The sequence below is a fragment of the Myotis myotis genome, unplaced genomic scaffold (assembly GCF_014108235.1).
Source record: "Myotis myotis isolate mMyoMyo1 unplaced genomic scaffold, mMyoMyo1.p scaffold_m19_p_8, whole genome shotgun sequence".
Lineage (NCBI taxonomy): Eukaryota > Metazoa > Chordata > Mammalia > Chiroptera > Vespertilionidae > Myotis > Myotis myotis.
Window position 1 is genome coordinate 46,135,739 of NW_023416390.1, and position 13,285 is coordinate 46,149,023.

Genomic DNA, 13,285 nt, shown 5'->3' on the forward strand with positions numbered 1-13,285 from the left:
TTTCTTTTGCTAGCTTTCAGAATTTTATAGTTATACTAGAGGCCTGGTACAAGAGATTTGTGCACTTGGGGGGTTCCTTAGCCCGGCCTGTGCCCTCTTGCAGTCCAGGAGCCCTCAGGGGATGTCCGACTGACAGCTTAGGCCCTCTAGGGGGAGCAGGCCTAAACCGTCAGTTGGACATCCTTAGTGTTGCCACAGAGGTGGGAGAGGCTCCTGAGAGGCTCCTGCCACCACTGCCGCGCTCACCAGCCATGAGCCCGGCTTCTGGCTGAGCGGCACTACCTCTGTGGGAGTGCACTGACCACCCGGGGGCAGCTCCTGCGTTGAGCATCTGCCCCCTGGTGGTCAGTGCGTGTCATAGCGACTGGTTGTTCTGCCATTTGGTAGATTTGCATATTAGCCTTTTATTATATAGGATAGTTAAATTTGGGAATTTAAATTCAGTTTTAGATTTTAAAAATAATACTAAAATGCCTTTAGTTACAGATTATAATTGGTTAAGGTAGAAGTTTGTTGCATTTTTAAGAATCTTTTAAGGTTTGAAAATATTTTTTTTTCTTCTAGAGGAGTTTTCCCAGAATGCAATACGCTATGGACAAGTCACCCCACTAGAAATTGATATCCTATACCAACTTGCAGACTTATATAATGCTACAGGGTAACTATTCCCATAATTCTTCACGATATTTATTAATAGGACAGTTCTTTTAACATGTGAAGCAGTGGTGTGCTTTCAGTTTATTTAAATAATAGTTTATTCAGTATATAAATTTCAATAAAGAAAGACAGTCAGATATTAGAAATGGAATGAGAGAGAGACAGAGGAAGACAAGCTAAAGGTAAGGGCAAATGGAGGGAGGGGAAGGGAGAGCGAACAAGAGAGGAAGAGAAGGGAGAGGAGAGGAAGAAAAAGGGAGAGCAGAGATGGGAAAAAGTGAGGTAAGAGAAGGGAGTAAGGGGTTGTTGAAGGGCATGACAGAGAAGTAGGGGAAGGAAGAAAAATGAGAGAGAAGGGGATAGAAGTGAGAAGATGTAAGAGAGGGATGGAAAAAATTGGTTTAATCTTGACTCTCTGAAAGTGTTAGGAATTTTGAGAGATTTGTGTAAATTTGCCTGAATTAATAAACTGAGATACATGTTCAGGAATCTTATAATATTTTGGATTCATTGTGAATGGCCATTTTGATAAAAAGTATGTACTATTTTGTGTTGGAGAGTATTATTTTCCTAAATATGCTGTGACATTATTATCATATTTACCATCACGAACAAGCTCAGATGTTTATGTCTCTATTTTATAGACTAAACATCCCCAAAGTACATGGAGAATATTTAATGTGCAGTCTTATGCAAATCTAAAAGAAAAACTCTTATCTATGGCTACCCAGCAGGACCTGTGGGAAAGGGGACTTATATCTGTTAAGTGATCAGATTTTTTTTCTAGTTGCCTCTAGTAGTTAAGTGTAGGAACATCTGAAAAATGGCCTTTAATCCTAGAATTGAGGACTAATAGAAGTTGAGTGTACATGGCTAATTCATTGCCTTCATGCTACATAATGAATTGCTGAGCTAGAGATGATACTAAATATACCAACCAGTCTTTGGTTTCTTGATATAAAATATCAGACCATGTCTCATTCATTTAGAATTTGCATTTTTAGCAAAGGTTTTGAGTCTCCTACATGATAAAAAATGCTTTTAAAAAGTGCTTCTCAAAACTGTATGTGAAGTGACTTTCTAGCATACTTATTTTTAAGTAAATTTTTTTGGAATCAGTAGTGTATTCACATGGTTCAAAATTCAAAGAGTTTAAAAGAGCATTCCAGAAAAGACTCCCTTCTACCTTTTGCCTTTCCTTAAAGGCAGCCATCAGTTTTGTGTTTGTCTTTCTCAAGATACCTATGTATTAAGTATGTATACTAAGAGAATACATGTAGTTTGTATGAACTGTCAACATCTATACTTTGCTTCTGCCAGAAATTATTTCTTTACTTTTAATATCTACATTGAAGTCTTTTTAAATTTGTATACTCCACATTATTTATCTGCAATCTTTTGCTTTATGTTGTGCCAAGCAAGTTCTTTTTTTTTCACTAGATGAATAGAGAAATACTATTTTTAAAAAATATGTATTTTTTGTTTGATTTCAGAGAGGAAGGGAGAGGGAGAGATAGACACATCAGTGATGAGAGAGAATCATTGGCCACCTCCTGCATGCCTCACATTTGGATTGAGCCCACAACCTGGGCATATGCCCTGACCAGTAATCAAACTGTGATCTCCTGGTTCATAGGTCGACGCTCAACCACTGAGCCATGTTGGCTGGGCGAGAAATACTGTTTTTAAGTCATAGTTCTCTCCTCCCCCCCCCCCTTTTTTTTGAAGAAAGATTATCTTAGATTGAGGAGTTTGTTGGTGTCTAACAGTTCTTTTTCATATTTATGCCTGAAGGCGCTTGACTTTGGCAGATATTGAGAGAATAGCCCCGTTGGCTGAGGGGGCCTTACCTTACAACCTGGCAGAGCTTCAAAGACAGGTAGGTGTCTCATAAATAGAATCTCCTTTAAAAGTGCTGGAGTTGTATGTATATGACAGCCTAGAGCTTCTGAATGGTGAAATTTAAAAACAACTTACCAGAAAGAGATTTTACTTAGTTCAAAGATTACCTTTATAGAACTGTGACCCCCTCCTATTTTTATGGAGTAACTAGATTTATGTTTGTGGCTTGTCTTTTAGCTTATTAACATAAGGAAAAGAAGAGTGCAAACATATATGGGCTTGCCTTTCTTCTCCATAGAATTACCAGTCTGAATTTGTCTAGTCACATTTAAAGATTAGTGTTAAGTTCACTTTGTATCATTAAACTGATATTTATAGGGTTTTCAAAATACAAAAATTCCTCTAATAAATCTTTCACTGATATTATACCTTACAGATTACAACAGTAGCACAGGAAAATTAACTAATGAACTAGAGAGAAAACCTTGATTGTTAAATTTTTGATAAAATATTAGTTATTTAAAATATTAAGGATGATTAAATTAAAGCTCTGAGTCCTATAAAGTTAATATAGCTCCATTTCTGATTTCAAAAATACTATCTTAAAAGGAAAATAAGCCCCATGATATTACCTTGAAGAATGAAATGGAACTTTTTAAAAAATAAATCTTGTTTTAAGCAGAAACTCCCACTTCTGTAGCAGTTGGAGGAAGCCTCAGTTGTAGTGATGGTCACATGGCTTTGTGTGGGGAGTGAGGTTAGGAGGGCTATTGCTTGTCCTCCTGGTATTTACCTGCTCTCACAGACATGAGACCTGTGTCCCTGATACCTTAGGAGATTGTGATGACCTATGAGGCTAGATGACATCGGGACGTCATGGGGAGAGGGGCAAAGAAGGCAGAAGACAAGGAAGGAGGGAATAAAGAAGCTGAATGGGCATGCCACAAAAAGAGCCCGAGTCCACCTTTCTTTAGTGCTGCCACTTCTGGTGAAATAGCCCGACGAACTAGTGAAAGATCAAGGCTTATAAGTGTGGTCTGCTGGGGAATTTTGGTAGGAAATCTTACTTCTACTTGAGCTCCATGAAATGATGATTCTGCCTCTGAAATGAATTAGAATTTCCAGATCTACTTTACATAATAAACAAGAACTTTTATATTCTGCGCAGTAAATTGAAAATATTACTTTTATATCTACATTTTATGTTAATACTTTGTTTGCTCGGTGTATAATAGAGCTTCCTGCAGATTAAAATATATCTGTAACCCATTGCAATTTAGCTTTTTTAGTAGCAAAAACCCCTTATCTGCTGCTGTCAAAGTTTATTTCCCTTATAAGTTCTCAGAGCCTTTAAAAAATACGTTAATTTATTTCAATTCACTGATTTATAATGAAATTTAACAAAATTATTAAAAAGTTGATACATTGAACTATTTAAATTAAAGAGCTCTTATTGAATTTAATTTTATATTTTATAGTGTACATTTATAAAAATTTTCCTTGAAGTTTGAAAAATTGCATTTCAAAAGGAGCTATTTTTCAGTGTTACATGTCTATTAATATAGCTTTCCCTGGGGGTGTCCTCATATTTATAATAATGGAATATTTCATTTAGCTTATTAAAGACAGTGTAATGAATTTAAAAATCCCAACTCATTCCTCCTTTCTCAGCCTTTCTGCTGCTCTTACTTTTCATTTTTACCTTACTCTTTGCCTCTAGCAATTTTCCTACAAGTTGTATCTGAAAGCTGTTTTTGTAATCTCTGGCACCCTAATTTTATCTTCATATTTCTTAGTCTTTAGGAAGGTGGTATAATTCTGCTATTGGTGTAATTTTTCTTGTAGACGGATTGGAAGGTGATTTGCCTGCCTTCAGTGGGCAGCGCTGATGCCTTTATGCTGGTGTGATGGCCTCAAAGATCTTGTTAGATGCTCGCAAATGGGTAGTGATAAAAATCGCCACCTTCTCTTTCCCTGGGTTTCTGATTGACAGCCAGAGTGGTGCTGGAGTGCCGGCTGTGCCTTTTCTCTAACCAGTAGGATGGCATAGGGATCTGGAATCTCCTGAGAACAGGCAGAGCTCCTGGGTATTCTTGCATTGTCCCCAAAGGAAGAGTCTCAGAGTCTGTCTGTTTTCCCTCTCCCACATCAGCTAGGTTGTGTAGTCTTATTGCTGAGGGTGAGAAATAGAGAAATAAAAAATGAAGATTTCAAATGTATTTTTCCCTGTGAATTATTGTTAAAACACCTCTTAAAAATAAAACTCAATAGAAGTAATAAATAATTTTTAGAATTTTATAGACAAATTTATGAAGATTTAAGAGGGATTAAAATTAATGCCCCTATTTACATACATTGTGAAATCTGGCCTTATTATTCTTGGGATCTGCTACATGTTTCTGTGGACTTCAGTTTCTCCTTCAAATATTTTCAAGATTCTGTCAAACTCCTGCATTCTGCAAAAATAGTGTGAATCAATTTATTTTAATTTCATTTTCTAAATTCTAAATGACAGTATCCTCTGAATACATGAATTATTTACATTTAATATGTAAAATGTTGCCCTATAGATATCTACTTGAAACTTAGATATAAAATAGGAGGAAAGGGCCTGGCTAGTGTGGTTCAGTGGTTGAGCATCAACCTATGAACCGTAGGTCACAGTTCGATTCCCTGCCGGAGTTGCAGACTCGATCCCCAGAAGGAAGCATGCAGGAGGCAGCCGAACAATGATTCTCTCTCTTCATTGATATTTCTGTCTTTCTCTACTTCTCCTTTCCTCTCTGAAATCAATAAAAATAAAATAGGAGGGATGGCAAGTTTTGTTGTTATCTCAACCTATGAAAGTGGTTATTAAAACACAAGTGCATGACATAGAATCTGTGAATTCAGAAACAGAAGGGAAGTTAAGAGGCAGAGGATAAGAACTGGGGCACTGATTATGTGACATTCTTTCTCAGTTTCCTCATTAAATAAAGAGAGTAGTATTCATCTGATAGGGTCATTGTGAGAATTATATGAGATAATGTACTTACATTAGGCCTGGCACCTACTAAGCAAGCAGTAAATGTTAATTGCCATTATTGCTGTGGTTGTTACTGTTGTTGACTATAAGAAGCCTATCTGAGCACACTCCAAGTTGGGCTCAAGTGTGTGTGTGTGTGTGTGTGTGCGTGTGTGTGTGTGTGTGAGTGTGTGACATAATTCCTTCATCCACCTTCATTTACTTTCTTTCCCTAGGTGGAAGGGGATAGGAAGTGAGGAAGAATTGTATCTTTACATTTTCTTCTTTATTGCTTAAATTGTTTTACTTAAAAATTTTTTGCGTGTGTTGGCTGAAATTTTATGTTACAATTAAAAAATGTTTAATTGATGGGGGAAAAAGACGTCAGCTTTTTCTTCCTTTTCTCCTATCCATTAATAGTGTGCCATGTGGAAGAGGCAGTTCTCTTTATCGGACTGGCACACTATATGAAGCAGCTTGGTTTGGGCAGGTTGCTTGACTTGTTAACTGACATGATCTTGTCTTATCCAATTCTCATTTATAGGATGAGAATACATATAACAACAAAAGCAAAAGAACACTCTCTTCTCCAAATGAGATCTCTAGTCACTTTTAATCATATGCGTATACTTCGGGAGCAAATTAAAAATCATTTAAGATGCTCTCTTTTTTTTTTAAAGATGTCCCACTTTTGTTTTGCTTTGAAAAACAATCTTGTTAAATATCACCTTCAAGATCATAATCATAACCTTAAGGGAAAGAGCACCTTTTCCTTTGGCCCATTTGCTCACGGTAGGCAATCTTCTTAGTGCTGAGTATTTTCTTTCAGCCTAAATGCTAAAAATTCCGTACACAGTCATTAATAGGGATGACAGCTACAGTAGCATTCTACTTATGAATATTCATGATGTGAAATCCATAGCATTAATTACATTAATTTACATACCTGAATAAAAGTGAATCGTAAGTTATAGCTGAGCCCAAAAAAGAACCCTTAGTAACCATATAGTGCTTTTTTTTTTTTTTAAGTGCTATTTAATAAGGGTGGAGGCAACATTTCTTTCAAAAGGCATTTGGGCATTCATAGTTAGAGATGTTTTTAGCTAAGAATTAAAGCATAGTATAATCCTTCAGTTTTCATAGGATTTTGTAGGGCTTATAAACATTCTTTAAAGGAAGAGAGTATAAAGAAAACATATGTGGTTGAACACAGGACAAACCTTTTAGATGAAAAAGGGAATTAGTGGTTACTTGTCTCTTATTTGCGATTATAGCCTTTTATTCTATGAGTTTTAATTCAACATATTCTGTTGAGAGGAGACATGATTGAAAATAATTCATACTATGTGAGAATGAGGTTTATTTTCACCCAGTTTTGTTATTGAGAAATTCTAACTTTGGGAAAAAGTTTTATGTGCGTGTTTTTAGAAGTTAAAAACATATGCTGTGTGTTTAATAAGTAGCATAACAACCACATTGATTTTAAAATATTATAAAATTTAAGTCATAATGTTATTACTTAAATTTCTTCAAGCAATGTGATAGCAAACATCATCTTTAACTTGAAGATACAGACTGCATTTGTTTTCAACTATTTTGTCTTTGAAACAGAGTATTAGAAATAACTGGTTAGCCTGGCCCATATGGCTCAGTGGTTGAGTGTTGACCTATGAACCACGAGGTCGCAGTTCAATTCCCAGTCAGTGTACATGCCTTAATTGTGAGCTCCATCGCCAATAGGGGGTGTGCAGGAGGCAGCTTATCAATGATTCTCTTTCATCATTGATATTTTTATCTCTCCCTTTCCCTTCTCTCTGAAGTCAATAAAAATATATTTTTATAAAACAACAAGAAATAACAGGTTAGCCTCACTGTGTTTAGTCAACATATAAAGAAACTAACTGAAGCGTATTCAGAGATTGTACAGATGAAAGCAAATCAGAGTAGACTAGTTTACCCTTTTCCTTCTAGATTTTAGGCATGGATTCCCTTTCCATTAAATTATTCTAATAAGAGTATCTAAACTTTTTTATTCTGTTTTAAAAACCTCATTTCAAGTTAATATTTTTCATTTTCTTTATAATAAAGCAAGTATTTTATTCTTTCATTTCAGACTGTTCAATACCTGCTATTTCATAATGAAAACATTAAAGAACAAGACTGATACACTAATATAGGCAACTTATTTCAGATTCTTTATGCTGTAGGGTATCAATGAAATAGCATTCTGAATCACAACAGGATTTCCCCCTTTGCTTAATTATCATCGTAGATTTTACGTTAGAACTGTAAATGTGGCTAGGACAGTGGTTCTCAACCTGGCTACATAGCAGAATAATTTGAAACCTTTTAAAAATATATAAACCCCAGGCCCCAGGGATTTATTTTTTTTAAAGCCCCTTAGGTATTTTCTTTATGCAGTTGGGGAATACATAGATCTAGGAGAGCAAATGCTCAATAGCTGAGGTCAGAAATACTACACTTAGCTAGCGGTAGCCTCAGTGGTTGAGCTGCAAAGCCAGAAATAAGACTCTGACTCTAGAAATAGTAGTTATTAAAGGTTTTCACTTTATCCCAAAAGAGAAGTCCTTGACATTGCTTTGCATAAAATCCTAACAATCCTAATTATGTGATTTCTCCAGCCCTAACAAATGAGAGGTGGCAAAATCAAAGTAGGAGGCTGTTGGTAGAAGAGGTAATAGCTGTCAGGCATGGGTGGATAGCACAGACAGCTGTGTCAGATCTTAATGCAGTAAGTGATGGACATATGAATATGATAACCTCCAGTCATTAGAGATGGTAGATTATGATCAATAGTCTCTGGTCTACGAATCAAGATAGTTTTTGTACATTTTAGAAAGGTTTAAAATTTAACTTGTTTAATGTAAAGGAGGGGGAAATGTTATACTTGAAATATTTATTCACTTCAGTAAAATGATAGTGTATATCCCAATAGCAGCAGATAAATGAGGCATTGATAGGTCTGTAAAAAAAATGGGGGAAAGCAACGGTGTCTCTTTGGCTGGATATGGTTTTTCAATGCCAATAACACAGGCATTCATTTTAAAATCTTAAAATAGCTATTGTAGCTTTTTTGGTTTGCTGTATGTTTTTCCACTTTTTTTACATGTTTTCCTTTACCCCACAGCAATCTCATGGTTTAGGCAGGTCTGTCTGGCTCCAGATTGCCGAGTCTGCTTACAGATTCACTCTGGGCTCAGTTGCTGGAGGTGAGTGATGTGTTTGTGTGCTGTTTCAAGCTTGTGATCATGTAATATTATCTCACTAGACCGGGACAGATCAGCAAAAGTGCAGTTCATTGTTCCTGTGGGTCACGGCTGCAGGGCTTTCTGAAACATTTTTTATTTTTTTACCTCTGATCACAGGACTTGTCATAGCATGGCCATAGCCCCTCTGGCTCCAGTCTGTCTTTAGGACAAAACCTCTGTCATAATGTGAAAGTCTTGGCTGCAGTGCTGCACTCACTTTAATTATACTGGTTAAAGCCAGTACAGAGTAATGGAGAATAAGACTATGTTTATGGTGTTGGGGGTGAGGGCAGGTAGGAAATCAAGATTTGGGGTACAAATCCCAGAACCTTATGAAATAAAACAACCTCTCAAAGTGATTCACTTTTGTTTCCCTACTTGTATTCTTTTCCTCTTCCCTTTTACTAGTTGAAGAATATCTGGACTTGTAGCTTATTTGCTAAAATGAACCTCTCCTCCCTGTTCCTGGGCAAAATTCAAGACTTTTTTTGTGGTGGTGTTTTTTTTTCTTTCTGCTTAAATCTCTGCATAGAAATAGTGTAGAATCTAAAATTGCTTTGATGATAAGAACATATCATGTGTGATTAAAATACTTACGATTTTTCAAAATAAGCCTGAACTGATGAAACTATTATTTTTTCTTTTCAGTCTGGGTTTTAGAAGTTGCAAAGCATGTTTTGGTTTTCAACAATTGAAAAATATAATGCTCTAGTTCATGTTATACATTTTTTTGTCCGTGAGAAATCTAAAGCCTGGTGGGTTTTTTTAACAAATTCTGTATGTAGGGGTAGGATAATATTGAGATTTGGTTTCAGTATTATGATTGTAACTAAGTTTAATATACCAAAATGTTTCAGCAAACTAAAATTTTAAGTTATAGTCACTTATGTGTACATATATAGTCATTTTAAGGAGTAACTGGTATATTTAAGCATTTAATGGGAAATATCAGGAAATACGTTGTTTTTAAAAATATGTTACGTATAATAGTTTAATGTTATAGAAAATTGAGTGTTGATTGTCTAATGTTGGTGATGACTTGAAAATCCACTGTAGTTGTTCTCTGAAGCAACTGTATTTATGGATCCAGTGGTTGCCAGCCTGTGTGGTTCAGCTGTGTATGGGAGGAAGAATAACGAAGTCTCTTGTGAGAAAGATACTGTTTTATTTTCTAGTCCTTTGAGATAAGATTTGTTGTCCTTATAGATTCCCCCACTTAATTGTGCTCTCTTTTAAGCCTCAAAATTGTTTTATTTGTAGCTGTGGGAGCCACTGCAGTATATCCTATAGATCTGGTGAAGACCCGCATGCAAAACCAGCGTGGCACTGGCTCTGTGGTGGGAGAGCTGATGTACAAAAACAGCTTTGACTGTTTTAAGAAAGTCTTGCGTTATGAGGGCTTCTTTGGACTCTACCGGGGTGAGTAAGCAAATCTCAGCTGCAGAAGTTAGTGATTTTTATCTCACCAGAAGCAGGTTTTAACTCACTTGTTATGAAAACCAGTGTGTAGCCTGCCCAGTCAGACTAGAGCAGTTTTTCTCTTTTTGAATTCCCATTGCTCATTTCTCTTTTTGCAGTTTTGTTGGTAACTAGCAATAGTAGTCTGCAAACAAGGTCTTCATTTCTTCTTCCTGCTATTTCTATATCTCGGAATCCAAATCCTGTGTTTGTCCTATCATGGGTCTGTGGTCACTGTGCTTTACAAACTAAGGCACATGTCTGCAGGTGGAATACAGTGGTGACGACTAAGAAATAGAGAGCTTTTTTTCTCAAAGAGTGAGAGAGGAGAAATAAGCCTCTTCTCTGAAGTAGAAACCAGGCTGCCACCTGGAGGTAAGTTTACCACCTATCCACTTGTTTCAACTGAAAGAAAGATCAAATGTTTTGTCTCCTCCACGGAGACCATTCGTAAGTCTTTTTCACTGAGTCATCTGAAGTTTAACAAAGAAGAAAAGAAAACCTTTTGGCTCCAAGTCTCCTTTCTGTTCCTTTCCTCCCCATAGTTCAGAAGCACTGAGTGAGAGCAGAGAGATTTTCTTTTGCAGGAAACGTTACTATCACCGCTAGGCCGAGCACGGCGCTGTTGGCCTAGAGGCAGCAGCCCCATGAAGAATTCTCTTCAGCCTGTCGGCTTTGTAAGAACTTGTTCTCTTTGGAGAGGGAACGACTTTCATGTACATGTTTTCACATTAGAATTTAGGGTTTCCTTTGGGAAGGAGATTAATTTTTTAATCCCTTTGGGCGCCACTTGGAATTCTTTGAAAATACACTCTACATGCCTAAGTCCAGGGCATTTATGTAATTTACTGTAGTTGTTTGTTTGCACACACAGTCTCATTAATCCCTAGCTCATTCTGAGCTCTGTTGAACTGTTTGGCTTAGAACCTCTTCCTTGGAAAGAAAGGCCAGGCCAAACAAAGCTTTATGTTCATGGACAGGAGAAAAACACCTCTGATTAGCATCATGTACAGACTTTCAGTGAAAAATCTAACTCTGATACACTTACTGTGTGTGAAACAGAGGGTCATGAAGATGTTCATTTTTGGCATTATAAGAGAGTGTTCTGAATAAAAGAGTGTTCTGAAAACTAGGCTCAAATACCCTGCTCCTGAGAAGGAGTACAATTAATTTTGCTCAAATATTCAAACCTCTAGCCTCTCTAAATTCTCGATGTATAGCAAGTATTCTGTGGAAGACCTGTGCATTGTCTGGAATCCAGATCTGTGCATACAAATGCTTGTTTTAAATGGTATTAAACCCTGTACCCCTACACATTATTTAACAGGGAATCTGAGGATTGAATGGTACTTAAGTTGTTTTCTTTCTTTGACATTTTCAATCATTTTTTGTTGAATAATGACCTTTCTTCTTCCTTGGTATACTTAAAAAGAGAATGTCCTGTATTTAAAGCAGCGGTTCTCAACGTGTGGGTCGCAATCCCTTTGGCGGTCGAACGACCCTTTCACAGGGGTCGCCTAAGACCATCCTGCATATCAGATATTTACATGATGATTCATAACAGTAGCAACATTACAGTTATGAAATAGCAACGAAAATAATTTTATAGTTGGGTCACAACATGAGGAACTGTATTTAAAGGGCCAGAAGGTTGAGAACCACTGATTTAAAGGAACCTAGATATATACTAACAGTTTAGCCTTCTCAATGGATGGATGCTTACCGAAGATTTCATTTGTGAGAGATGTCATGTTAATTAAATGAGTCAGATATAGCAAGTTGTGTGTAGGGGAGGAGGAGGAGGGGTTGTTAGTTTTATTCAGGATGCGAGCTGATAAAATCAGTCCTTTAAATGAGAGAGTCTTGTATTAGGGAGAAGATTGTAGGAATCCTGTATGTGAACACTATGATTATTGAGATTGTCATATATTGCTTAGAACTGGTCCATTATTCTGTCAGATGATTGACAAAATTGTTGACAGATAAGCCTACATTTCATCGCAGGCAACAATGATAAAATGACATAAATCAGTACTTCATTAAAATTCCATGAGCCTTATTGAGGCTAGTTGTAAAACAAATACACATGCTGACATAGTTGTATGGGAGTCAGACTAAGAGAAATAGGGCCTGGTAATCATGAGGGTTAGAAAGTTAAGACTGCCATCTGCTGATTTATTCTTTTAAATCAGTCTGCAATCCATTAAAGGTGTGTGCAGATTTGTGTTTGTCATTGATAATTCAGTTTGACTGACAGTAGCCATATGTATGATTACTTGCTGGCTCTCAACTCATAGAAAATCACTCAGCAGTGTCCTCAAAGTAGGCTTAAGATCAGCAGTGAGCATGCAAACACATACATAACTACCCCTTGGCTGGGTGATTTAAAGGATATAAAATGTTTATTGTTAGCATCTTTAAAAATGTTTGCAAAAAATGTATGCTATCAATTTGGGTAATCTGTGTGCTTTGGAAAGCTGAGCCCTATGAATATCTACAGATGTTGAATTGTTTATGTATTTTTTTCTTTTCCAGTTTGCAGCCAGCCTGGGAAATTTAACTTTCTAAGAATAATAATTTCCTTTGTTTTAAGAGGATTCTTTTGAAATGTCTTAAGTTTGACATATATTAGTAAATAAGAATACAGTAGGCATGTGTTTTTGTTTGTAGAGGATACCGATTAAATAATACATAAAACTGTTTTTCTGTGCAGTTTTGGCTTCCCTTTAAATAAATGAGTACTGAATTCTAGGTTTCTCTAAAGAGAAAATTATGGGAGTTGGTGTTCTATAATGACCAAGCCATTGTATGCTATCCCATAGATAGCATAATTTGTGGCAAAATCTAGGTCTACTTAACAGCTTTTCAGAGCTTTTCCAAGCACACAACATTGGCTTCTCTAAAATGTCTGTGTTTGTATGCTGCTGGTTGTAAAGGGAGGGGATTTTGTTACGTTGTTGTTGGCAGTGTTCCAGCATAGAGAAGATCCAGAGGCTCCATTCCTTCCTCATTCGCTTTTTGGGAGGTGTTAGATAACTAGGCTTTAAAGGAAGCA

At 36.5% G+C, this 13,285-nt stretch overlaps 1 protein-coding gene across 3 annotated transcripts in view; it reads left to right on the forward strand.

Annotated features, from left to right (window-relative positions):
* SLC25A12 (solute carrier family 25 member 12) overlaps positions 1-13,285 on the forward strand; it is a 166,889-nt gene that overhangs the window by 133,277 nt on the left and 20,327 nt on the right. For all 3 annotated transcript variants that reach the window (XM_036320047.1, XM_036320048.1, XM_036320049.1), the window contains 4 exons: positions 565-658; positions 2,452-2,536; positions 8,652-8,733; positions 10,033-10,191. In XM_036320047.1, the coding sequence (XP_036175940.1) occupies positions 565-658; positions 2,452-2,536; positions 8,652-8,733; positions 10,033-10,191 (420 nt within the window). The remainder of the gene's footprint in view (positions 1-564; positions 659-2,451; positions 2,537-8,651; positions 8,734-10,032; positions 10,192-13,285) is intronic.